At 32.9% G+C, this 27,976-nt stretch overlaps 1 protein-coding gene across 2 annotated transcripts in view; it reads left to right on the top strand.

Annotated features, from left to right (window-relative positions):
• Positions 1–20,660, top strand: part of LOC106466546 (protein TANC2-like) — a 62,991-nt gene extending 42,331 nt beyond the window's left edge. For both annotated transcript variants that reach the window (XM_022394581.1, XM_022394580.1), the window contains exons 14-24: positions 1,795–2,035; positions 2,666–2,902; positions 3,067–3,246; positions 5,796–6,123; positions 7,345–7,520; positions 8,903–9,035; positions 9,290–9,381; positions 10,321–10,470; positions 11,371–11,471; positions 14,435–14,626; positions 15,206–20,660. In XM_022394581.1, the coding sequence (XP_022250289.1) occupies positions 1,795–2,035; positions 2,666–2,902; positions 3,067–3,246; positions 5,796–6,123; positions 7,345–7,520; positions 8,903–9,035; positions 9,290–9,381; positions 10,321–10,470; positions 11,371–11,471; positions 14,435–14,626; positions 15,206–15,299 (1,924 nt within the window). In that variant the 3' untranslated portion in view covers positions 15,300–20,660. The remainder of the gene's footprint in view (positions 1–1,794; positions 2,036–2,665; positions 2,903–3,066; positions 3,247–5,795; positions 6,124–7,344; positions 7,521–8,902; positions 9,036–9,289; positions 9,382–10,320; positions 10,471–11,370; positions 11,472–14,434; positions 14,627–15,205) is intronic.
• Positions 20,661–27,976: the final 7,316 nt, after the last annotated feature.

Below are 27,976 nucleotides of genomic sequence, written 5' to 3'. Positions count from 1 at the left end.
AATATATATATATTTGGAACAAGTTAAACGTATGTACAATAAAGTGTTGACACTATAGAGATCATAGGGATATCGTAAATACTATATGGTTCTCTTATTTTTGTCAAGAAGTTCACTTAGGCCTATTCAATTGCTTTAGTATTTCAGTTGACAAACCGAACTATCTTGTCTATTACTATCGCACTAGTATTCTGTGTGTGATTCACTTACAACTGTGGCCGAGTTACGGTAATCATTTGGTCCTCTTTCTTCTAAATATCCTCTGTTCCTTTTGTCAAAGTACACTCAGACTGATTCAATTACTTTAGAACTACGCTTTGACGGAATAAATTATTCTTCGTATCTTCTTTTTTACTGTTAGTCTTACTCTAACATATTAAACTTTAGGCTTATGTTGCTTGTTAGGGCTATCACTTTTGTGGTAGTCATCAGCACGCCGAACTTTTCCTTGCCTGTAACTTTACTCTCTTTTGCTATTGTCTGTCTGCTGTTTCCGCTCGTCTCACACTATTCTCGACGTCAATATATTGCACGCGACGTTGGACAGTCTCAACATCAATGAATTATAAACACAACTTCCAACAATCGTCTGCTTTGAACTTTTATTATAATACAAACTAAACAATAGTAAAATATTCACTCACAAAATAAATTAATCAATAATATCAAAACTAAACAGTCTATTATATCAGGATACTGATGAATGGACAGATAAATCTATTATATAAAGTAAAGTGTGTGTCTGGGAAAAAATACACGGTCGTATGTCTATCATTTCACGTCTGTTTCTTATAAGTTTCCACATTTCTTGATCAATCAGCACCAAACTTGACTCAGTGATACAAGATGACATGAGGAAGATGATGAAGGGGTTGGGGGTTGAACCCCATATTCTAAAAAATAATCGTCAATATGTGTGTGTGTATGTGTTCCTTATAGGTTTCCATATTTCTTGATCAATCAGCACCAAACTTGAAACAGTGATACAAGATGACATGAGGAAGGTCATAAGGGAGGTTAGCCCCATCTAATTTCATATTGATATAATTCTTGAAAACAGTATGCCTTTCTTTTCAAAATTGACACCTTTATGTATTTTTATTTGACTTTTAATGTTTACTATGTTAAAAAGAAAAATAGAAGCACAATTTCCTATTCTTTGTTGCAAATGAGTTTTTATTTCACCAGTCCAACAGACTAGTACTCCAACTAGTTCTTAATATAATTTAAATGTACATTGATTCAATGTTGTTATTAAGCTTAAATAATAATAAAAAACTATAATGACGGGGTTAGCGGGTTATATCATTTGAAACGTTTTCATTCAGTTTGGATAAAACAAAAAAAATGATAACGACAGGTTATTGGGTTATACAATCTGATACGTTTTATTTTAAGTTTAACTAAAATATTTTTGACGAAACTTGTTCTTTTCTACGTCATTAAATTCTATGTGATACATAAAAACAAGAGACGTTATTATATTTCGCCGAAAGTAATTTATTATTACAGACCCAGTTTATACTCATAACACTAAATGTAAGTATAAAAATTAACACAAGATTTTCAGTTGAAACGGGTGGTGCTATTGTTTTTAATAGGCATCATTCTTTTTCAGCATTAATGTCACATATAGTCTTTTAAGAGCGTTTCAAGCTGTTCAGAATTTATTACTTTATAAGACTCCAAGAATACACCTAATGTGAATGAGTGATTATCTTATAAAACACCTAATGTGAATGGGATTATTATCTTATAAAACACCTAATGTGAATGGATTATTATCTTCAATAGAAATGGTCATGCTATGATAAGTTTTCGGCTTTGCCGGTTTGAAGCACCAGTAACCTCTGAACTCTGCCTTGAGCTAGGCCATCATATGCTCATGGCGCATGTCTATAAGTCAATTGATAAGGAATATCTAGAACAAGTGATAGCTCCACGTGATCTTCAGGCCTATTGGATACAACAAAGTACTGAAGATGTTACAGCTGCTCTGACATCATTACGCAATGTTTACAGTCCAAATGTCAAGGTATTGATATCATTTTAACACAAAATCTCTTATTGTTAAAACTCTTTTTCCATTTGTTTAATATATGTACCTATTATTATGTAATATATATTTCATATTAAATTTTTCTTGTAGCGTAAAACATGTTATATACAGTTATGAAACTAAAATTCACTAGTGTCCAATACGCTAATGCCCTCTTTCGGGAACTTTGTGCATTACATTTTTTAGAGAAGAACATCATGGCAATAATGAAGAATAGAGGGGTCCAGACTTTATCAGTCACTATTCTTTTACAAAATTTATATTTTTCTTTGTTTTCAAATTTAGCTAATAACCCTCCATAGTCACAACAATTATATATTTTATAAATAATTGTATTTCCGCGTTAGGTAATAAAAATAGAGTGTGAAACTTGAATGGTTCTTTCAAGTCAAACATAGTCAAGATTATTTAATTATCAGACCTTGTAGAGTTTAATACCCGATAAACGATGTTTTTATGTCTAGATGTGCTCCATGTGTTGTTGTTTCTAAACGTTGCGTTGACTTTTATTCTTTTTTTATGAAAAGTCAGTTTGATGGTTTGTTTATTTATGTCCATGCCATGACAGTAAAAATGTTAACTTAAATAACATTTTTCATATTCCAGGTTAGTCGATTATTGCTCTTGGCTGGAGCAAGTCCACATGGCAAAACGGACCAAATGGGAAATGGCCCACTTCTTGTGGTTGCCGCATATGAAGGGATAGTGGAAATGGTAGCAATGCTACTGGAGTTTGGAGCCAATCCTTCAGTCGTTAATGACTTTGGACAAAGTTCACTTTGTTTAGCCAGTCAGAGGGGTCATCTTGAAATCATTCGACTATTACTTACCAGAGGTGCTAAAGTAAGTGATTTAGAACATAATTCACCACGGTCTAGTACAAAACCTTTCTTTCTACTTCATGGTTATATTTAGAAGGATTGTTTGTTCTTTAAGAAAAATCTATGTTGCCCAATTATTGGAAACTATATCATAAACAACTTAACTTTTTTATTGTAATTTCACAGCTGAATCAAACTGACAAAGATGGTAAGTGTTCACTGGTTTATGCAGCTTCTCACGGGCATCTAAGAGTGGTCTGTTACCTGGTTCAGTGTCAATGGCCAGTGGACAATGAAGGTGGCCCTGGACTAGTACAAGCAGCTCAGCAATCTCTTGTTGCAGCAGCTTACTATGGTCATACAGTGGTAAGTTATTAACTATGTCATAATTAAATTTTTAGTGTTAGATTTTGATTTGCTGGCTGGTTAGTAACGTACCTTTATCTCACTGTTTCTTAATAGCACATTAAGAAAGAAACGACTAACAGTTTATTAAATAAAAATTAAAGACTTACTTTCTTCTTTAAACTCTCATGTTTTGATTAATAAAGTTCCTAAAACGTGTATATTTTTGTTGCTCTATAGAGTTTGCTAATAATGTTACGAACCTTGGAAGCTCAATACTTTAATATAGTATAAGATGATGAGCTGTTCAGTTTCTGTGTTCCATAATTTCGCTCAAAGCTACATTAGCACTATATGTGCATAGTCTTCCCTAATTTCGAACTGTCAGAAGAGGAGATAGCCGGATCAGCACACATTCTTGGGCTAATCTTGTCTGTTCGGACAAAGGGATTCGATTGTCATTGATATAGCACACACATGGCCTTAAAATAGAGTACGTTGATTCTGCAACAACGGGTCGTGAACTATGACTGGGCTACTACCGGCCCGAAGTAGTAAAGTCTTTGCAAATAAGACAATAAAGATTATAAGCATTGAATAGCAGGCACTGCAAGGATTTGTATTACTAATTCAAATGAATAACTAAACGGCGTGTGCATGAAAATAGCATTAATAATCTATGGAAACACATTAACCTGCAAATAGACGGAGAATGAGATACAAGGTTAGTTGTTTAAATCGAGGATTTGACCAATAGATGGGTGAACAGGTGGCTATGGTAACATATATGGATGGACAGGTAGATACGGTAACATATGTGGAAGAACAGGTAGATACGGTAACATATATGGATGGACAGATGGATATGGTAACACATGTGGATGGACAGGTGGATATGGTAACACATGTGGATGGACTGGTGGATATGGTAACACATGTGGATGGACAGGTGGATATGGTAACACATGTGGATGGACAGGTGGATATGGTAACACATGTGGATGGACTGGTGGATACGGTAACATATATGGATGGACAGGTGGACATGGTAATATATGTGGAAGAACAGGTGGATGTGGTAACATATATGAATGGACAGGTGGATATGGTAACATATGTGGAAGAACAGGTGGATATGGTAACACATGCGGATGGACAGGTGGATATTGTAACACATGTGGATGGACAGGTGGATATGGTAACACATGTAGAAGGACAGGTAGATGTGGTAACATATGTGGATGCACAGGTGGATATGGTTATAAGGTGACAATCAAATCCCATTATACTGTTAGGCAGGAGTAGCCCAAGAGTTAGCGGTAGGTGCTGTTGACTAGCCGCATTTTCTGTAGTTATCAGTTCGAAATTAGGGACGACTTGTGGAAATAGCCCTAGAGTAGTTTTGGGCGAACATGTGAAAACAAATAAACAATTTCGCTGTAATAAATACTTAACTTCAGAAAACGTATTTTATCTTTTTACCTATAATTCTTCTCGTGGCAATACTGCACTCTCGCTAAACATCGCCACCGCTCATATCTGAGGCGACGCACTATTGTATTACTATGCAGAAAATATTCATATAAAGTGCTACTAATCCTCTGCACTGGTGGTTAGTAAAACGAACTGTTCAGTAGATTACCAACAAATCAACAGAAAAACAACAATGAAAAGCTGTTCAATAGACGAAAACACAGATTAAAGAATGTTAGTCAACTAAGTAAACTAAAAGACATGACTAAATAGTAAACATGAACAATATGTATGGTTAGGACAACCGACACAGGGAAAAAAAGAGCAAGCAACCTATGAGTGCTTGAAATGAAAGATAAGTGAATTGGCCTCAGTGTTCATTAACAGATCCACTGAGTTATAAACGAAAGACTGTACCATACACAAAGGACAAGTAATTGACTGGACTTAAGAATGACTCGATGGTCAGCTGGTAAAACACATATATTAATTATCCTAAAAATATTTAATTATTAGAGGAACATATATTGGAATCGTGAAAAACAAGCATGATAAATGTGATATGGGTTTTAAATGGGTATTTGTTGCATCTATAAGTTGATAGATACAGAGCACAGTAGAAAACCTTTTATTTTGACTAAGAGTCGCCCCCCAGTGGCACAGCGGTATGTCTGCGGACTTACAACGCTAGAAATTGGGTTTCGATACCCGTGATGGGCAGAGCACAGATAGCCCATTATATAGCTTTGTGTTTAACTTCAAAACAAACAAACAAACTAAGAGTCAGGACAATTTAATTAGAGTGCAACGTATAGATTCGTAATTTTAAACTTTTTTTCTGAAGACCAATTATCAGCCGATACTAGAGATTTTTCACTATTTTCTAGGCTTTAAACATTTAATGCCTTAATATATCATTCGAACATGTTATTATTTTGATGGAATATTAATTTTTAGTATGCCTGCGTTAATGGTTTAAGTTGGCCAATTCCCAGGTTTTTAACAAAACAAGTATAATGTTACTTTATTGTAAAGCATGAACTTTATTATTTTATTCTTATCTCACGCAAAGGACATCATTTGTTTCTTGTCCACAGGTTTGTGAATATCTCTTAGACTTGCCAGAAGTAAAAATCAACATGCCAGATGATGGCATGGGTTACACAGCATTAACAGCTGCATGTGTAGGCGGACATAAGGAAGTGTGCAACCTACTATTCAGACGAGGTGCAATTGTTTCAATTTCCAACCGACAGGGAGAGCCACCGCTAGCATGTGCCGTTGTTGAAGGCCACTGGGAAATAGCCGAACTCCTATTAAGCCACAAAGCGGACCTAGAACAAGCTGATAGTAATGGCAGGACTGCTCTCATGTTGGCTGCAAGAGAAGGTCATCTAGGCCTTCTAGAACTCTTATTAGCTAAAGGTACAATGAAAAAATTGTATTCGCTAATTAGCAGAGTTTTTATTCTGGATAACTGTCATTACAATCTTTATTATATTATTTAAGTCTTAACGATAGTATTATTAGCAGAGTTTTTACTCTGTGTGACTGTCACTACTATCTTAATTACATTATTTAAGTCTTAACGATCGTATTATTAGCAGAGTTTTTACTCTGGGTGACTGTCACTACCATCATAATCACATTATTTAAGTCTCATTATCAAAGTATCTTACGATTTTAATATATACACAAAGCATTACCTCTTGGGAGGAAAGTTAGTAGTATTATGTTTAACATTTTTCAAGAATTAATTTCCTTTTTTTTTCTTTTGTGACATGTAAACATACAGGCAAACTGGCAGAACGTTCTATAATCGACATTTTAATCAACCTAAAACAAAATTAATGCACTAGCAACTTTTATTACCCGTATTATATACACAGTTGTTCATAACTACGTGCCCAAAATCATGCGAAATGGACATTATGACAGAATTGATTAATTGTTGTTAACAATATGGCATATTCAAACCTTTCTTTCACTATCTACTCCTACTCTCCTATCCAACACATTACGTGTTTTGTCTGTTAGTGATCTCACTGAACATAAAAGCTAACACACGACAAAGGAAACATATTATTTACACTAAATATTAGTAGAAACTATCATAAAATTCCTGCACTCTGCTGGTGAGTCCAAAGACCTCATCATGATCACACTTCTCCATTATCTCCATTTACTTCTATTGCTATCCCAAGCGGGTCTGTATCCAACAAAAAACTCGTTAGGACACCCACCCGTGGTACCTGTGTATATGTACTAAATGTGATCCTGATACCTTGTTAGTGGAGATACAAAAACAGTTTCAAATATGGTGCCCTAATTAAGGGAGGGCCAAGAACACAAATTCTGATGCATGGTTCCAGTTAAACGACCTTGAAAATATACTCTTATACCTTCACCATGCCTGGGTGACTTTTTGGGTGCATTTTTTGATGAAGTCATACCACGAATCCACATGTTTGGTCCTGCTAGTTCTAAATCTGTGGTATGAGTTAGTGGACAAAAGAAACACAAAACGTTAATTAGTATGGGATTTAACAGCTCCTGTTGTTAAAATAAACAATCATTTGTATCAAGTTTAAATCTGACTAATATGTCGAATTGTAAACTTAATATGAAATTTCTTTTTATTATTAGGTGCTCAACCCGAGAACAAAGATAAAGATAATTTAACGGCCCTATCATGGGCATGTTACAAAGGACAGTTACAGGCAACCCAGTGTCTTCTGAACTATGGAGCTGATATCAACCATGCTGACACAAATGGACGAACCCCTTTAGATCTGGCTGCTTCAAATGGCAACCCAAATATTGTAAGTTGTCAGAATGGCTATAAGTATATTGTAAATAAGAACTTATTTCTTTATATATATATAAGTATGTATGTACTCGCACAAAGCCACACAAGGGTTATCTGTGCTAACCATCCATAATTTTGAACTCATAGAATAGAGGGAAAGCAGCTGTCGACATCATCCACCGCCAACTCTTTGGCTACTTCTAATCCTTAAGCAGGATTTGGCAATCATTCTTATAATGTACTCACGCCCGAAAAGTGGGGAGCGAGTTTTTGTAAGAACGGGATGCAAGCCATGTATCCTTAATTTCACAATCCAACACAGCGTAATAACCACAGGCCATGCTCGAGCCAAATCTGAACATGAAAAAAAATTTTAATATATGTTATATAATATCATAATAAGCTCTAGTACACTTTTTGTGATAAGAAAAATTTTTAAACAAAAAAGCATTTGGAAGAGTAATGTTTTGTTCCTTTATTATATGGGTCCAAGAATATATGGTGTTTATCCTGTTGCCGTAAAAGCACGACTCGCTTTTTGGAGAGCATGGACATGCTATAAGGTTGATGATTAAAACCCAATTGTTCGATTAGAATAGCCCAGAAATAAGCTGTGGATGCTGTTAACTCCCTCTAATCTATCAGTTGAACATTAGGGACAGCTTTGTGTGAGTATTCCACACGACAAACAAAGAAACAAACGATATCATATAAGTAACCTACAAGGACTAGCTATTGAAATATTTCATGAAGTTAATTAGTTTACATTTATTTCATACAAGGCTGCTAGCACACTTTATGAAATGTTTTGATCAGTCATACGGAAATACATTATTCTTAGTTCAAAACTATTTCCTAACTGCTACATAGAATAGGCTGCACTGAATGAGAATGAGAATAAGAAAAACCATAGTATAATTGAATTCTGAGAATTAAAACGTCACTATTGACGTTGTAGTTTTCACACATAGTTCTTTGTCATAAGTTAACCCACAAAAGTCATCAGATTAACCCTAAGATAAAAAAAAAGATTCAAAGTTTTAAAATTTCATCTCAAAATATTTCAGAGACTTAGAAAAAAAGAATTAATATATGGGCGTCTTTAACTATCTTTATGTGTTCCCCCCTAGAGTATATTATATGAATTTCTTAGATAATGTCTTATTTACAATTAACTTCATAACTAAAAGCTTCATTATTATCAACTATTTGCATTTCAGCTTCATCGGAATATTTTTTACTTCTGGTTAAGCTCAACAAAAAAACTAACATTTTATTTCTAAAGTTATACGTGTTTAAAGTTTGATTGAAGAAAATAATTGTTTCTTTTTATTTTATACATTTAAATACTGATATAATCTTCTGAAAACATTCACTGTTATTCACTTCTTTCAGATTAAGTTACTAATGGACCAGGGTGCAGTTGTAGAACATGTAGACTTGACTGGTATGAGACCTTTAGACAGAGCCATTGGTTGTCAAAACTTGGCTGCAGTTCACTGTTTTCTTCAGAGAGGAGCGAAAATTGGTAAAATAATAAAATTCATTAGATATAACAAGATATTAAAAGCCAAAAAAACGATATCTTCCTTTGGGGAATTTTCTATTAGACCAACATACGAAATTCCAAGTGATAGAGAGAGAAAGAAATAAGTATTCTTGATAAATTTTAGTAGTGCTTCATATATCAATGAAGAAATTAATTGTAGGTGTGGGATTTCAGAATTATTAAATTAGTTTTTTCTATCTTCCTTTTTAATGTTCTATTACTCATTTCTTTAGGTCCTCAGACGTGGGCTATGACTGAAGGCAAGCCAAACATGCTGTTAGTGTTGCTAAAGAAACTTCTTGAAGATGGCACAACTCTTTATAAGGTTAGAGATATTTTCCCTCCAGTTTGAACTCACTGTCCTGATGTAAATATATTAATGAGTGAAGAAATTCAAATCAATGTGCCTTGTTTATTACATCTTAAACTTGCTATTGGAGAAGTTCTTGTTCAAGTTTTAGCCTAAAGCTACATAATAGGTTACCTGCACTCTGCCCATTTCGGAATCAAACCCTACATTTTAGTGTTGTAAGTCCATTAATTTACCATTGACCCACTGGGTGGACGTCATTACAGAAAGCAATTAACACACTCTTACAGTTTTAGTGTGTATAAATAAAAACACGAATACGTATATATATATATATATATATAAAGATGTGTATATACATACCATCATGTTTGCATAACAAACCAGAGGTATTTTCTGACTGTTGTTTAACACTATTTAAGGATTCCAATAACGAGAAAAATAAATCATTATTTGAGATTACATAGAGTGTGTCCAAAACATTGTTCAAAAATTACACTTACAAACATAATTACTATCTTATACACAATAAAACAGAGGAGTAAGATCTATCCAAATACTGTGTGGTTAGATTGCTTAGAAAAGTATATTGGTCCTGAGCTACCACTTAAGATATTTTTATTCTAATTTTTATGCAGAAAGCACGTGTGGTAGGCTATTTCTTCATTGTTGAACCTCTGGCTGAAGCTTGACCAGTCTTGTTTAAATAAAATTCTCCTCATTCCAATCAAAGTACAAATTGCAAACAACAGCAACAAAAAAAAACATACTTTTATTTCTTTCAGTTATTGATATGATTTACTGTCACATTTGTAAAAACCAACAACAATACAGGATCAAGTAAATGCACAATAACGTTCCAAATTTGTATCAGAATATTTCAGGACTGTTTTCAATAGCTGAATTTGTATAACGCGGGTGTTTCATGGTTCTTTTAACTACTCTGTTCTGTAGAAAGGTCGCTTGAAGGAAGCTGCCCATCGCTATCAGTATGCCTTGAAAAAATGTCCCGATGAAAACACCATGAAAGATTATATACAGACTTTCCTGCAAATCAAATTCCATTTGTATATGCTCCTCTCCAAGTGTAAACGAAAAATGAATGTAAGTGTTGAATCACTTTGCAACTTTTAAAGTCTTTATTTTTCAATCTTGTTACATTTTACTCACTTTTAAGCTAATTTTATTTTTAACAAAAGTACTTTATACATAAAAAACCTAAATTATTTGTAGTTTGAACTGATTACATGAATATTAATGTCATATAGTATTTAGATTTTTGTCAGGAAAACTCAACTAGAATTACTCTAAAATATTTAAGTGAAGAATGTCACAGGGCACATGTTTATAGCTTGTAAATGACTTTTCATCATCTCGCTCATATTTTGACAGGTAGTATCTTATATGTTGTTTTTCTACAAATATTTTGGGCAGTTATTCTGCAAGTATTTTGACCAGCCTGTATTCAACTGCATGACTGTTTTACTTCTTTCAAAAGAAAATTCTTCTCAGAAAATTATAGTATTAGTTTAGATGATTTTAAGATAATTTGAGCCTTCATTTTGTCCAGGATGGAAAAGTACTATAACTGCAAATGATATGTGTAAAATGTTTTACTATAAAACACGTTAAAAGATCCCGATTATACTTCATTCATATAACATGTTTTAGTTTGTTTTTCTCTTTTCTCCTTAGATGATCAAAAATTTCAGTGAGACACTTTCTCGAGACTTTTCAAATAGTCTGCAGCAAAAACTATGCATTTACTTTATATACCTTTATATTGATTATCTTAAGTAATTCGTAGTATTTTAGTTGTCGAAATCTCCAGTTATTGGTAAGTAGTTGTAAGGGATTTCACGAATTTATGAACTGCATACTTTCTCAGAGGAAATATATATATATATATATCTCAATAAGCAAGTATGATTAAAGAGTGTAACACTAACTTTACTTTCCGTATCTAGAAAAGATGAACCATGAAACCATTTTTGGGTTTTTCAGGAGTTTGATGCAGCCATAGAAGCAGCAGACAAAGCTATTATTTTGAAACCCAAGTCAACAGATGTTTATTACATAAGAGCACGTGCCAAGCATGAGTCAGGGTAAGTTTCCAAAATGTTATTTTTGGAGCACTTTAGTAAAAACGTTAGTTATTTCTGATCTCAATATTTACAGCTGTAAAATAAAATGCAGACAAAACACGGACACTTTCAATCATTGATTGTTGATCTTCAACAGAGGTTATTAGAATAACCATTTTCCTAGGAGTAGCTTTTGCAAATAATTTTCTTTGACCAAATGTTAGTAATATAATATGCATTTTAGCATCTCGTCCATAAGCTTAACATTTCCAAAAGTGATAATAACTTTAAATTAAGTGGCTTATAACTACGTATCTCATTGATATATTAGTGTTCTAAACACAGTGTTTTTCTCTGCAGAGAGCTTTCTTTTGAACCTAAAATTATGTGAACTTCATTGTATTCTTAGCATTAAGAGATGGAAAATCATTGATGATAGAATAAATAGACAATAGTGCATTATCAATCCTTTCTTTAATTCTGGTTTGATAATGATTCATATAATATTCGTAACAATTACACTTCACCAGCTTAATTTAGTTCACTCCATAACATTAGTTGCTGTTCACACAATTTTATAATATAAAATTTTAACCATTACTGTGTTTGCACTATACCAACTACCCTGATGAGGCCTGGTATTGGATGACACCTCATTGGCACTGGACATATATGTTATGTTGTGTAGTTGACATATCATTATCCATTTTTCTTTACTGTCAGTCTTGGGTTTTTTAAATTTCTAATTTTTTCTTCACCTGTTAATACTCTGGTTACTTGACCCACTCTGGGAACAATATGACTAGCTTGCTGATTCACCAGTTTCTCTGATGATGAGTAAAAAAAATAATAATAATTCAAGCGAAAATAAATAATATTGTGTTATTAATCCTTATCCTAAATTCTGATCTGTAAATAATTCATATAAAATTTATAAAACTTGCACTTCATCAACTTGTTCACACTGATAGAGCAAATATAGTTTGTTTAACATATTGGTATACAATCTTCTTTACATTCACTCATTACTTCTGAGAATTAACTTTAATATATAAATGAGTTTGGAAGTGCTTAAATGTCAGTGTAGAAAACAAGAAAACGAGTTTATCTTACTTTACCTAAATCGCTAAAGAAATAAAAAGTTAGGATTTTTCTCATTTAACAATGTAAATAAAACTTTAAGTGAAGCAATTCGAAAGCCATTTGCAGAACATCTTATGTGATATTTTAAGTTCAGTTAAATAAGTTCAATAAAGATGAAAGAATAAACAACACTAGGTTAATTAATATTGTTCCCTAAAGTATTTATAAAAACTGAATATTTGTTTGTTTGTGTTAGAGCAAAGCCACATTGGGCTATTTGCTGTGTCCACAACAACAAATTGAATCCCGTAATGATGAAGTCCGTAATCTTATCGCTGTATCACCAGGGGGACAAAATCTGAACATAAAAAATGTAGAACACCAAAATTATTGATATTATTTCTAAACCACCAAACTTCAGTTATTGCAACAGCTAATATAATTCTTGTTATTTTAAGGATCCACCACTTTCTTAACCTTAGATGGCAACCATAAAAAAAGATCCCCAAATATGAGCATATAATATTTTTTGGTTTATTTGTGGTTAAGCACAAAGCTACATAATGGGCTATCTGTGCTGTGCTCACCTTCGATATTGAAACCCGATATTTAGAGCTATAAATCTTCAAACTTACAGATGAGCCACCAGAGGCCCTTTTTTTAGTTTTATGAAAGGTATTTAACGGAAACCTTTTGCTACAATAGTTTTTGAATTTAAAATGATCCATAATTATCAAGAAGAGTAAGATGATTGTTTCAAATAAAAACAGGTTTATCTTTAAAACTGTATTTATGATCTGACGATAATAAGTGTAATTATACAATTTCGCTTATTTTGTTCCAAACTAATTCAAACAAAGAAATTAAGAATCGGAAAACAATAACAAAATTTTCTTAGTAAACCAATAATTGGACTAAGATGATAACAAGCCCTCCTCTCCATCCCCAAACCGAAAACATTAATATACACCCGTACGCTATTGAAATTATTCGAGAATTTTGAAAATTAAATGAACTGATATTATCAGTCTTAACCTTATGAAATTTTTGTCATATGCTTTTAAATGTATCAGTTCATATTTGACTTCCATTTCATTAATACAAGGTGTGTAGAAACAAAAATATTGTTCCGATTTATATAAAATAAAATATGGTCACAAAAACCAAATATCAAAGATATGTCCATTCTCGTCTCTACAGATTCGTTATTACTGTAGTAGGTAATAATGTTTAGGGATTAAAATGCAATATTTAGATGAACATGAAATTCATTTGTAAAGATCTTCATTTTAATACTCCAACTTACTACTGAGTTTATTCAAATGTCACAACCTTTTGTTCTCACACAAAAAACAACTCAATCCTTCATTATTGTTTCAATCAAAACAGTAGTTGAATTAGGAAAACTTAAATGTTTAATGCTCAAGTTTTTATAGCTAACAGTTTGTTGTTTATACAGTAAAAAAAAGTGTCAATTTCTTGTTTCTTACATGAGTGTTCAATTAGTCAGAGTAACTGTAATTTAATTATTTCTTGTGACGGGCTGCGTATTGGAGGTTTCATGGTTCACGTCCCTTTGTCGTAAAATTACAATTTCCCATTTTGGATTGTGGGTACATTGTAAGAGTGTAGCTCAAATTACGCTATTCGATTAGCGTATCCCAACAGTTGGCGGTGGGTGTTGTTGATAACTACCTTCTCTCTATTCTAGCATTTCAGAAACAAACAGTTATTTCGTATTATTTAAGTTATATTATTTAGAATAAATGTTAATGTTGCATGTATTCTGGTACCCGAGTACTTTTCGTGGATTAAAGTGTAAACTAATAACTGAAACAAAAGTTGCATGAATTGAAATAGTAGTTGTCACTTTACTCAGTTATATCCTATTACTATTCCAGACAACGTGAGTCAGCCCTTCAAGATATTACTGAGGCCCTTAGTCTTGTATCTGTCAATCAAGAAGCCAGGAAAATTTTACTCAAATTAAAAGAGGAAATCAATAGTGGCCACAAGAGAACGATACAGTCAATCTCTCAAGAAAGTGAGATGATGAATAATACAACTGGAGAAGTATCAGAGGATGCTGAAGGGTAATTTATGTGACTTTTTACAAGTCATTTGAGTAATATAACAGTGACTTAAAATTGCATGTTATCGAAATATGTTTGTTCGAACGCAATCAAATAACAAACACAAAAACATTGCAGTTATAATTTTACTGCAGTACTTTAAATACTTGTTTGTATTGAGGCATATTGCTTAGGAGTTCTGGAATCCTTTATGACTCACCGTATAATAACCTAAATTAATTTAGGTGTGTGAATAATATGATGGCATAGTTCCCAATTTCTTATTCGATATTACACAGCGGACAAACTTAGTAATGATTATACTACAGATTGTTTTTGTTTCCATCAAAGGTAGAATTGAAAATATAATCTGTGACGTAAGCCTCTACTTCACAGATTACATTTCCAATGTTATCTTTGTTGAAAAGAAATGAAATCTTTTAACATAATGATAAAAACATATTGCCATTATTAAGTAGTTCGCGTTTTCCTCCAAAACGTGGTATAATTTCAGTATTTTATAGTGCCAGCCCATTATATAAATAAATGAAATTGCATTATGAAAAAAAATAACATTGGATTTTTTTTCTTCACTAATAGCAACCTGGGTAGGATGAAACCTTCCAGTTTTTCTACGGACACTGTTGACCAACTCTACGGTTTAATAACGGAATCAAGAAGTGATCCTCAATAGGAACTCAAAGCTTTGGTAGATCAGAAGTGACAAGATGTTAAAAATTAAGGACTCGTTTTTATCACCACAAGTAATGATGAGCCTAAAGTCAAACAGTGTACCTTTAAACGTATCATTTTATCTATATATATATGTGTGTGTGTGTGTATAAAGCTCGTTGTCAACTTGTATAATTGCAAAATCTGAGGTATAAGCGATTCGTCTTCTTCTTTGTCAAATTGAATGACTAGTCTAATGTAATACCGCAAAAAAAACAACAACAAAAAAAGTTTTAATTGCTGGACTTGTTACATAAGGTAACAATGTTTGACGCCGGGAGATAACGTGTAAGGCTGTAAGATGTATCTTACAATAGTCGAACGAACCATGTGGTACATTGCCATCGCACTGTGGCAAAGTGTGATATATATAAAGCTACTGTGTAAAGTTGTGTGTCTTGTATTGGTGAAATTGACCACATACTGCAGTGTCATCACACAGTGACAATGTCTGATATCTGATGGATATTGCGTAGTATTTTAAGATGTGTCTTGTGTTGGTGAAAGTGACCACGAAATACAGTGTCATCACAGAGTGACAATGTCTGATATCTGATTGATACTATGTAGTGTTAGAAGATGTGTTGGTGAAAATGACCACGTAATACAATACCATCATAGGCGTAGCAGTATCTAATATCTGAAAATACTGTGTAGTGCTGTAAGATTTGTCGTACAACAGTAAAACGAACCACGTGGCACGATACAGTTTACAATCATGGAGGATAAAATTTGTTATTCAGACGATATCGTGCTGAGAACACCGTCATTTAGCAAGTGCTGTATGCGATGACTTATAATTACCGCTACAAAAAAACATGTTGTTTTTAATGCTGCAGTGGAAAGAATAATAAAATATACAACACAATGATCAAGTAGCGTAAAGTGCTGTGTTGGCTCTAAGCTAAATCACTGTTCTGTGTTAATAAGTGGCTTTTTCTAATATTTCGAAAGTTCAATAGGTAATAACTATTAGTATCAGAAGAGTTTACTGCCACTGTTTAAAAAAAGCGAGAGAACGTCAAGAAAGAATTGCTCATTTTAACAGAATATTAACACCAGGACTATTGTGACGACTACATATTTAACAGGTCGTCAAGACTAGGGATCTGGAATGGTCCTACTCTATTCATTTTGTCTTTAAACATATGTTGTGATGAGCTGAATTTAAACATAAATATTGTAGATGAAAATATCTTTGTAGAGTCTTTAAGACGATTATATGTATAGTCTTTTAGTGCTAGTTCAACTACAGAATTAATCTATTCGATAGCTTTTAAATAGCAGTCTAGAGATGTCAGAAGTGACGCAGACAATTCACTTAATGTTTTCTCTGATTTCAAAACTAAATTCTGAGCTTTTTATGGGTATTAGGACTAACGATATGAGTAAAATAATGAACACAAAAAGGTAGTCTCACTTCTAAAAAAGTTTCAAAAGATAATTTCATTAGTTTGTGAGATGGTAATGGGGACAACACGTGACTTTAGTATGCAGCAGAATAAACAACGTGGATATAAGGCGATTGTGGATTAAAACCTAGATGTGGGTTTTTTTTTATAAAGAAGTTTTCCATATTATGAAAACTGAGAAACCAGAACACTAGACATTTAAGCATCTGAAGTGAAAACAATACGTTATCATATAGGTTTAATTTCTTAATGTTTTGGCTCTCAGATTCCAGGCCTGGAGCTTAAGAAATAATTAATACTTAGGTATTTTCTGCGTATAGTATTTGTAACTATGTGAGTTTTGATGTTTATTGCAAAAGAGCAAAACGTATGGACAGTATATCTTTCTACTAGGAAGTTACTGTAGGTCAAATTTATTGCCTGAGTTAGTAATTTATTCAAGTAATTAAAAATAGTCAAACAATTATACTTAATAAAATCTAAACTGACAATGAAAAAAAATGAAGTTTAAAGTTACGGATGAATTATTTTAATATTTAGTAAATATTCTTTGTTGTGAAATTATGTAAGTTTCTTTTCTGTTCTACATTTTAAAAGGTTAGCAGTAGCATATGAAACACCTGAAGGCCTACTGCAATCTGGTTATTCTTCACAAGAAAATTGTTCGGTTTTCCAAGAGAAAACAATCTATTGACATTGACTCTTAAACATTCGGAAATTTTACAGGAATTTCAGTTACCCATAATTAACCAACTTCATCTGCCTTTATCTTTTTTATTATTAAAACTTTGAAGTCTATCGATATATTATACTAAGACTAAACAACATAGGAATATGTTGATCTATTTAATGAGTTGACTCACTCAATACGGCAGAAATGTAGATATATAAGCTTAATACTGCACTCAAACGCCAAATTGATGAAAACCTGTCTTGTTTTAATTTGTTTAAGCATTGTAACTTTTTATAGATTAGTTTCTTAAAAGTCGCGAAAAACTACTAAGTAGTAACTGCAAAAAAATACATATTGTATTACAAGGAGGAAGAGGAGTATTTACATAATATCTTTGATACGTGAAATGTAAAGCATACACCAGTGAGCTTGAAGTTAAAGGGATTAGTCAAGTAATTTGTCATAAAACTACCATGCATTCGTCTTTTTCTGTGCATATTGTAGCGAGATCTCACCTCATTTGAATATATAATAAATATTTGCCGAATTACATAAAACAATGTAACTGAGATATGATTTTTTTGAAGAAACTAAAGGTACCAATCTAATACCGAATGACAAACCGAATATTAAAATGTTCAATTGTGTTTGTTTTCTTAATTGGCTGAAGTATATATTTCCTAAGTAAATAAAAGCTTATAAAGGTTTTTTAAGCAGATTTTTATTCTATAATGAATACAACTATTTTATGTCTTTGTAAAGAATACTTAATATTTACCATCTCTTACTTTTCATAAGGTGAAGTCAAAGAGACAGTTGCAATCTTCATTGCTAATTGTTTGACAAAATGACAGAAGACTATTTTAAATAAAACGAGACATTTCAGATATTTCTTTGAACCCAGCGAAGTCAAAGAAAGCGTGGTGAGTGAGGGGAGGGGGGGTGAGTGACACTTATAGTGGTGGGAAAAAATATAGCATCGTTCAGTTCTTTCACATATTTCATGTTTTAATTTGGTTGTAACCCCCCTCACCTTGATAACTGCTTGACATCACTGTGACATAGAGTGCACAAGGGATAGAATGTAAGCAGGGGTAAGTTCATGATTCCACACTCGAATTAGAGCTTCCTGCAATTCCAAGGTGCTTCTCGGTTTCTTCTTTTGCACTTTGTTGTCCATTACCTTCCAGCAGTTTCCGATAGGGTTGAGATCTGGGCTGTTGCCTGACCAGGGTAGTGTCTTGATCTTCTCCCTTCAAAGACAGTCCTTCTTCTGCAGCAATGAAATAAAATCTAAGGTGTCTATTTCCATACACGTAAAATGAAACTTCCTTTTTATTTCATGACTACTGCATAGTGTACGAACATTACTAACCATTTTAGCCCTGTGGCATGCAGCAGAGTCATTCTGGAATGTACACTGGTCAACTCCACTGAAATGATCCAGAATTGCTTGTTTTAACCGGAACTCGAGGATTTTGATGTACTCGTCGTCATTGACAGTGTCTTTCACAAAATCCAGGCGCCACCCATGTGGTCTGAGATGCATCCCCATATCACCTGACCCTACGGATGCTTCAAATACACTGGATTCGACGTCGTACAAAGTGCTTCCCATCAGACCCGTACAAGTTGAACTTTGATTCGCCTGAAAATATCACTTTGCTCCACATTGCTTCAGTCAAGTCAGCATATTCTTTGGCCTAGTTGAGCCTCATTTTCCTCATCTTGTTTATGGAGAGTGGTTTATTTCTTGGCCGTCCTGCTGGGAAACCGGCTGAACAAGGGGCGAGACTAGACAGTGCGCGCAATGACAGTAACTCCTGATGTTTCTTGTCATGCTCTTTTGGGATCTTTGAACGATAGTCGACAATTCTGCAAGCACTTGCATTTTAGAACACAATCGTTAGCTACTGCGGAAGCTTTCTTCCTACCCTTCCTTTCCGCCGCTTCACCCAATCAGTCTTTCTATATCTCTGCACCCATCAGCTCACGGTAGACTGGTTAAATTTAGTTTTTCTAGCAATCTACTTTGTCGAAAGTCCCTCTCTGCTCAAACAAACAATGATATTTTTCTTCCCGTTGAGTTAACTCGCAACACTTGGCCATGGCAGCATCACATGCACGTTGTAGCAGATAAGCTTCTAAACTGACTCTCAATAAAAATCTGTATATGTTTAGCCAAAAAATGGTTAATGCAATACTCAGGCAGCCTATAATGGCTACTGATGTAATAATTAGACAGTATTGCATCATCTATGAAACACTTTTGAACCTACAAGCATCAGGACTTCAAACCAAACGATGAGTCTGAATACAATTGGAAAAAAATGGTTGATACAATAAATATATATATTTATTTATGACAATTTAATTTAAATAATTTCACTTCGTAGTGACTCAACACGGGCAGTAAATATTAAACTTGATTATACGATTACTTAGTCCAGGGAAAAAATCAAAATGTGAAACATTTCACTTTGTGTAATTTGTTTAGAATTACTTTTTATTTTGGCTGGTAATACTGTGAACTAATCAAGGTTAAATGTCGCTCCTGAAGAAGTTGACAAAATAAAACATGTTTTTGTAGAGTTAGTAGTCACTTAATCAAATTACGCATGTTCAAAGTACTATACTCTGTTAATAGATTACTTGACTGTAAACTTTACATTTTTTAAAGCTGTTAAGAGGGCTAAATATTCTAATGCTTACACTTATTAGTAATTCGTATGTATAAATAGGTCATATTTAACATGTATATAAAAACGGAAAGTTGAGCAAAAGGTTATCATTTGCGCTTTAGCTCTTTACAATCTTTTGTAAAGTAACGGTTAAATAAAATCGGTGTTCGTTTTTCAGCAATTTTTGTATCTTTTATAAATTATTATTGATTTTCTTAAATATTATATTAGATTTAACAGTAGGGAAATGCTAAGAATAGTTTGGATATTTATTCAATTGTCCCCTAGTAGATCAGCAGTGAGTTTACGTACTTACAACGCTAGAATTTGGGGCTCGATTCCCCGTGGTGAACATAACCTATTATGTGGCTTTGCGATAAAAACAAAACAAAAAGATAAATCAATAAAAATGTGTACAGTGTTTACGTTCTTGATTTTACTATATTTTGAAAGTTTTGACGATAAGTTTTATGATGCTGTATTATATAGTTTTGTTTATAATATTTACGGATGTTGCAGTTCATTTCTGAATTAAACAAATAAAATCTTCAAACCTCACTTTTGACTTATTTAAAAAAAAAATCTTACGTGCTGTTATTTTCTTTGGTGACTGTGTTATACATTCACTCAGTGCTGTTTTACAAAAACAACATGGTTTTACAAATCGACTTATCAATACATTTAATTAATGAAATGTAGTTTCTATCTACAGAATAACCACAAGCATTAAATTACTTGTGTTACTTAGCCTTTCAACACGAGTTTCTTCTAAATGTATTTTATTTTTACACAGAATCTTTATCAATCAAAATATCTTGAATGTTAATCCTTTCGCATACATTTACACATAGCGTTCATTATAATTGTCTACTCATAAAAGTAAGTAAATTACAGTCGCTCTTTTATAAAACGAATTTTTTTTTGAAATAATTAGATCGTAGCTATTGCGCTACAACTAATATTATTGAACGATACAAGCATTAATATCAAAGCTTAAGGATTGAAACACAATTTATTAATTTATTAAATGCTCTTCAAATAAGGACACGATTCCTCAAGCCTGGTGGATAAAAGATTAATTAAGACGTTTTATTTACAATACATGTGAGTAAATCTGTTCATAGGCAATTTACAATAAATAGAACATTTTTATGGGAATGTTTCACAATATGAATTAAATTGTTTAATGGCTTACTTTGGTTAATTTTGTTCCACAACTTGATAGCAATGTGTTGCTTGCTTTCAATGTTATATAGTATTATATCTTTTTACTTTATGTTCCCCAAATACATAGCTGTAATGATTATGACTTAACTTAGTATGATAGAATATTGAAATGTTTCTTGTAATGTTTCTAAGACAGACGTATAGATGTTTTTTAAATTATATCCAAATGAATTATAATTTTGTTTTGTTTTTTCTCACCTTTTCAGTAGTTAAAGAGGTTTTGGAAATGAGACAACGAGATTAACTTTTTCCGTTTCACATGCGAACATAAATAAATTATAATTGTAAATCATAAAAACACAATTTATATAGAACAGATATTTTTCGATTGAAGTTTTAAAAGAATGATTTTATCCTCAGCTCCACTTAACATTTTGAGTTTACAGTGGTTTACTGAACTATATTCTATAGCTATACACTTAACTGACGAACGTGATACACGTTCTTCAAAATGGAGAAGATTCAATATTTTTACAGCATCAAGGAGAAGCTAATTTATAAACGGTGTAGAAGCTTTAAAAGCTGTAAGATAATTTCTAAGTAACATAATTTTTAATCCTAGAAACAACTTTCATTACACACCTAAATTTTTCTTATTAATTTATTTGCTTAAAGAATAAGATACTTGTTTATACAATGTTATTCTTCATCAATCTTTCGCGAAATGTGCAGGGTTTCTTTACGTTGATACAATTAACACGACAAAATAAACATAGAAAAATAATAGCTCAAGCTATGTCATTTGCGTAAAACTGTAAAAGATGTAACATGGACAATTACAGCAAAAATATTTTGGACTGTCCTGCTTCATTAATGTCTAAAGACCCAAGTGAACAAACACCCAAATAACTTTTAACATATATGCAGTAAAAGGATGAGACCCAGGTTCTTTTTCCCACTACGTTCAGAGTTCTATTACAATTCACTATCCTCGCCAAATGCGGGCTTTGTAATAACCATCGTTAGAACCAAATAGCTGTACAGGTAGAAGTAGATTAGACCGAATGAGCACAATATAAAATCACTTTATAAAAACATCTGTAAAGTCGTCAAATCATAACTTTACGACACAATGTCACATGAGCATGGATACTAGTATATTATATATATATTCACACATACACACAATTTTTAGTATCTTTATTGTGCTACGATATTCCTAGAATTATGTTTTTTATCTCATCTTTTGCTTCACACTCTTATGCTCCTATTTCCTTGAGCGAGGGGGGGGGACCTTTTTCATAGAAATCCGGAGCTCCAGTGGTGTGAATTCTGTGTTTGTTATCTGTGGTTTGTTTTTCAGAGTTTCAGTTCTAGTTTTCTGTCTTTCATTATTTTCGTGAAAATTCTGAAACAAACAAACTGAAATGTCATATATATATATATAGGGGTTAATTACGTTACGTTGAAACGATTTTGAACGTACAGAACAGCAAATCACCTGACAACCACATCCGATATTAAGTCTCGGTGGGACAGAATGTATCAAAATTACATTTTGACATTATTTCACATTTCGTAGTTAAGATGATGATGTCATTGAACACTGATCAGGTTGGGAAAGGAGTATCCCTTTTACTTAATGACATTGAAAAACAAAGGAATACGGATCAACTTGGGTCATCAGGACCATCCAGAAGAATATTTGCAACAAGTCGTATTCCATCAAAGTGTGGTGTCTTGCAACAGTTGAGAACCTACAAACACCAAGGCCAGTGGTGAAAGCCGTCCACGTACATCAAGCAACAGTGCGCTGGGAAACCGTTGTCCTCATATTCTAGGTAGATTACAGAAAGCATTCAGGAAACAGTGGTGTGCTTTTGACATGATAGCCTTTACGTTGGATCATTTTTCAGTGAAAACAACACTGCAAGGCTATTGTCAAGATGCATGATTATCAAGTGGAGTAAAACTGCATGTGGCGACATGGACTGTAACGACGTAATGAGTCTCCACAATCGTTCTCATATAAAGTGTCCAACCTTCTGTAGACGTGTAAGACAAATACATTTGACAATGCTATGAGTTAAATACTGTCTTCATGGTGATTTGATTTATATTTTGAGCAAATGTACATAATTTTTAGAACCCAGAGTTGTATTTTATTTAACATTATATATATATATATATATTCATAGTTTCAATCATCTACATGTCGACTCTGATAAGGCAACTAGATTTCAGTGAACTCTTTTTTTAGTTACAAACATTAAAACAGCACCAATACATATAATTTAACAATCGAAAGTGTTTTTCGAAAATATATCTTTAACTTGGAAAAACACCGTGCAATTTTTTTTCCATTTAATCAACTCATGTTATAAATTTCAGATGATACTCATGGAATATGTTAGCATTGAATTAATGCAAAACTTATTCAGTTTTGAAACTTCTCAGCCTTGATTATTCTTTCATGAAACAGAGTTTGGTTATTTGCAATTCTATGAGTTAAAATGATTATTCAAAATCTTATCTGAATTAACATCTAAAATTTCCAATACCCTTTTTTTTTGGAAATTCTAAATAGAGATTTGAACTTTTTGTGCGATATCTGAAATATGAATTGCCCACACCAACGTGGCTGAATTCGCACTAACTCCCAGCCATGAGGGGATAAATCCCACATTCCTAACCAAAATCTAATACAAAATGTCGTAGTGGCCGTATATGTTAGGCAACACAAGATATGGTTCCTCAGCTCTATAAAGCCGTCTTCTCCGCGGTTTTTGTGAGTTCTGTCAATAGAGATGGTCAAGAAAGGTTCAAAAAGCTTACGTGAAGTTGTAAAGTTGCTAGTTGCTGTACCTGCACGAACATGAACAGTTTTACTATTTTATGCAAGGAGAACACAGTTCGACCAATTCCTAATTTTCGCATATTCTTGGTGGACCAGCATTGAGAGGTGAATTCTTTAGGCAGTGAAGTGTTGTTGTTTTTAAAGTTAATATAGCAAATCCTTTATCGGAGTACATATTTAGTGTTTTATTTAAATATTAGAAACCGTAAAACCCCTCTGTAGCCCACCTAATCCTCAATCTCATTGACCCGCAGACTGGGCGTTAAAGAGCTACTCATATAAAACTATTAAAATTATAGCTTATGATAAAATCTCACCTTAGAACAGTCTAGCTGATTGAGGATCGGCATATCCAGAAGATAGAACTAAAGTGTGATAATAACCAAGTCTAACATTTGACGGATAACAGTTTGTCCAATGATTATCATGATAACTGAGTAACTAATATATAGTCTAAATCCTATAGTCTGATAACCATTCCAAATTAATCTTGAATATTATTTGTAAAACAATAAATCATTTTACAGCAAAAGATAGTGAAGTGGTGGAATGCAAAAATATGTCTCCTAAGCTAATGACATAAAAGGGACAATGAAGTTAAACAAAGGTCAGTAGATTCTTCAAGTAGAACACTGATGTATAGTGTGTATATTAATTAACATACACGTAGATATATTTAGATAGATTGATTTGATTTGATTAGAATTTTGCACAAAGCTAGACGAGGACCATCTGCGCTAGCCGTCCCCAATTTAAAAGTAATAGACTAAAGGGAATGCAGCTAATTAACAACATTCGCCAACTCTTGGGCTAATCTTGTACCAACAAATAGCGGAATTGACCGTCACATTATAACGCACCCAAGACAGTTCGGTGACGGGAATTCGAACCCTCGACCCGCAGATTGCGCATCGAGTGCCCAAACCGGGTCCATTTAGATAGATATGGGTATAACTCAAAACAATTCAAGAAAGGAATATAAATGCAAAACCCCAGCGCAATGTTTTACTTACATACTAGAAATCGTAAAACCCCTCTGTAGCCCATCTAATCCTCAATCTCATTGACCCGCAGACTGGGCGTTAAAGAGCTACTTATATAAAACTATTAAAATTATAGCCTATAGCTTAAACGTTATGATAAAATCTTACCTTAGAACAATCCAGCTGATTGAGGATCGGCATATCTAGAAGATAGAACTGGGAATAGTAATTTTGTCCGTATTTCGGTATCGTAGTGTGTGACTGTATTATATATAAACGATTTTGAAATTCATCACTTCAGACAAAGTAAATAAAAGCTTTCAAAAATAGACGCTTCACGGTTGTCTTTATTTCTATACACATCAAACTTGAGTCGAGTAACCAAAAAAGTACTAGTGGGTTGTATTTTTTTTACTTTTAAACGTATTCCAGTAAAAGCTTTTTCTCACTCTCATGAGCTTTCTTAATCATCCTTTATATAGATTTTTTTGTACTTTTCTGCTGTGTTGAGTTTTGTTACAGGTTACTTAATATAGATAGGTATATATATATATATATTAAGCTGATATTTTATCTTTCTATCACTTATACGTTTAGTTACTTTTTCTGGTTTTACTGAGGTTCATTTTATCATTTTTTTGGACTAAGTTACTGAAGAATGAATTTTACTCCACAAAACCGGCATAACGTAAAATAACTCTTAATTTATAGGAGTGAAGATATTTGAATGGGTTAATAGAAGTTATTCAGATAGGTATTTAGAGAGAGAGAGAGAAAATAAAACTTATATTCAGTATAACATTTTTTAATTTACCACTTGATAGAGAAGTTTTATCTTGGACGAACATTATGCTAATGTTTTATTTAGTAATGATAGCTCTGAGAGAGTAAACTCTTTTTGCGATAGTTCGTACAATCTGTTAAAACCTATCAATATATCAAAATTGTTTAAAGTCTTTTGTCTATAGAAGAGCAATTGGATTATACTTTAAACAGGTGGTTATCATGAACTTTACGTTTATTCTTCACTTCAGTATTGGATCCTTGAAAAATTGTAAAATCAACTACCAATTACCTGAAAAATAATCCGTTTTAAGACTACTAAAAACATTTTAAGTGCTAACACAAACCAGAAGCTGTTGCTGAGTCAAGGGAATTCTGCATCGCAACTATAGTAGGCGTTCTTTGTAGCTTCGAGACCATATTATATGTTGTATATTTCATATTCTGATCGAGAAGACAGTTCCCATTAACCTTTACTGTTTTCTGTGGAAGATGCTCCAAGATTTATTATGTATCTAGTAGTACTTTTTATCATACGACATGGTTAATTCCTTATTGTAATTCAAAACAGAACTCGTCAGCGTCCCGCGTACACGATTATTCCATTGGTGTGGTGACGTTTAGAGACTCTGGTGAATACCAATCAGGAGAAAGTTGTTGGAAGTACTGTATCATTTAAAATTGTGTAAAACTACGTATGTGGGCTGTCGGAGTTTTAAAATTATAAAATGCTATTTATTCTCCACTAAATTTCGTTTCCTATTTGAAACATGTAAAATATTTGCTTTCTGATTTGTTTGATATACTACATTTTTACTTATAACACAAAGGAAGATAAAATTATATATATATAGTTTATGAATATACCAGAACTATGTATAGTACATTTATTTTAGAAGTATGACACTATCTTTTCAATATACCCTTAGGTCCATACGTGAGAGGAATAGCAAGAAATAAATCATAGTAAAAACTCGTACAGATAAAATGTGATGAAATGTAGAAAAAACAAACTACAGTAGAATGTGGGTGGACTCTAAGCCTAAAAATCTTTAGGAAAAATATTGCGCAAAAAAATTACTTCACTATTAAACAACAGAAATAATTTTATCCTGCTTATTAACGGATAAAAAAGCAAAAATAACGCTATACTTTCTAGCGACTGTTAAAAAGCAGTGATAATGTTTCACTATTTATTAACTATTGAGTTTCCAAGAAAAACCTCTTATTGTTTGCTGAAACTTTTTCATATTCATTGCTATACAAAAAAGGGGGTAATTTTATTACACTGGTGTGTAGGATCATCATTCCTGGTTGAAGTTCTTGGTAGACTAATTAAGAGGAATTTGAAGAAAAATGTGTGCAGTTTGCATGATTTTAAGTAACTTTATTGGCCCTAAAAAGTCTTATCGCCTCTCCATCTTGGGCGCTTGCAATAAACTTTTATGTATTAAATTTGTTTAAGTAGTATTTCATGTGTAGTGATTTAAAGAAAAACAAAAGCAGACCTGAAATATAGATAAAATAAATATAAGAAAAGAAATGTATGACATTTATCATACAGACATAAAAATCTCGCTTACTTAATACATTATATAATTAAGTAGTGTAAGTAGAGCTATAAAAGAAAGATATGTGCTGTGCAAGACCACATAAATCCCAATTACACGCTCATTATAGTCAGTGAACTCATGCCGATCTTGTCATTTATCCCTATACATTGAGTTACACACGTTTATCAAGAATATTTACGCTCTAACCTTGTATTTATGCTGTGATAAAAATGACACAACTGTGCTAGTTAGATAATAAAACAACAACAGAATATTCCGTCAACTTTATCTTATGGTTATTAGAAAGATTCATTTTCTCCAACGTCGTCGTAAGCACCAGACTCAAATCTTTAAATCTCTTGTTCTCCAACGTCGTCGTAAGCGCGAGACTCAAATCTTTAAATCTCTTGTTCTCCAACGTCGTCTTAAGCACCAGACTCAAATCTTTAAATCTCTTGTTCTCCAACGTCGTCTTAAGCACAAGACTCAAATTTTTAAATCTCTTGTTCTCCAACGTCGTCGCAAGCACG

The sequence above is a fragment of the Limulus polyphemus genome, unplaced genomic scaffold, assembly GCF_000517525.1.
Source record: "Limulus polyphemus unplaced genomic scaffold, Limulus_polyphemus-2.1.2 Scaffold2297, whole genome shotgun sequence".
Classification (NCBI taxonomy): Eukaryota; Metazoa; Arthropoda; class Merostomata; order Xiphosura; family Limulidae; genus Limulus; species Limulus polyphemus.
This window is presented reverse-complemented; position numbering and strand designations above follow the sequence as displayed.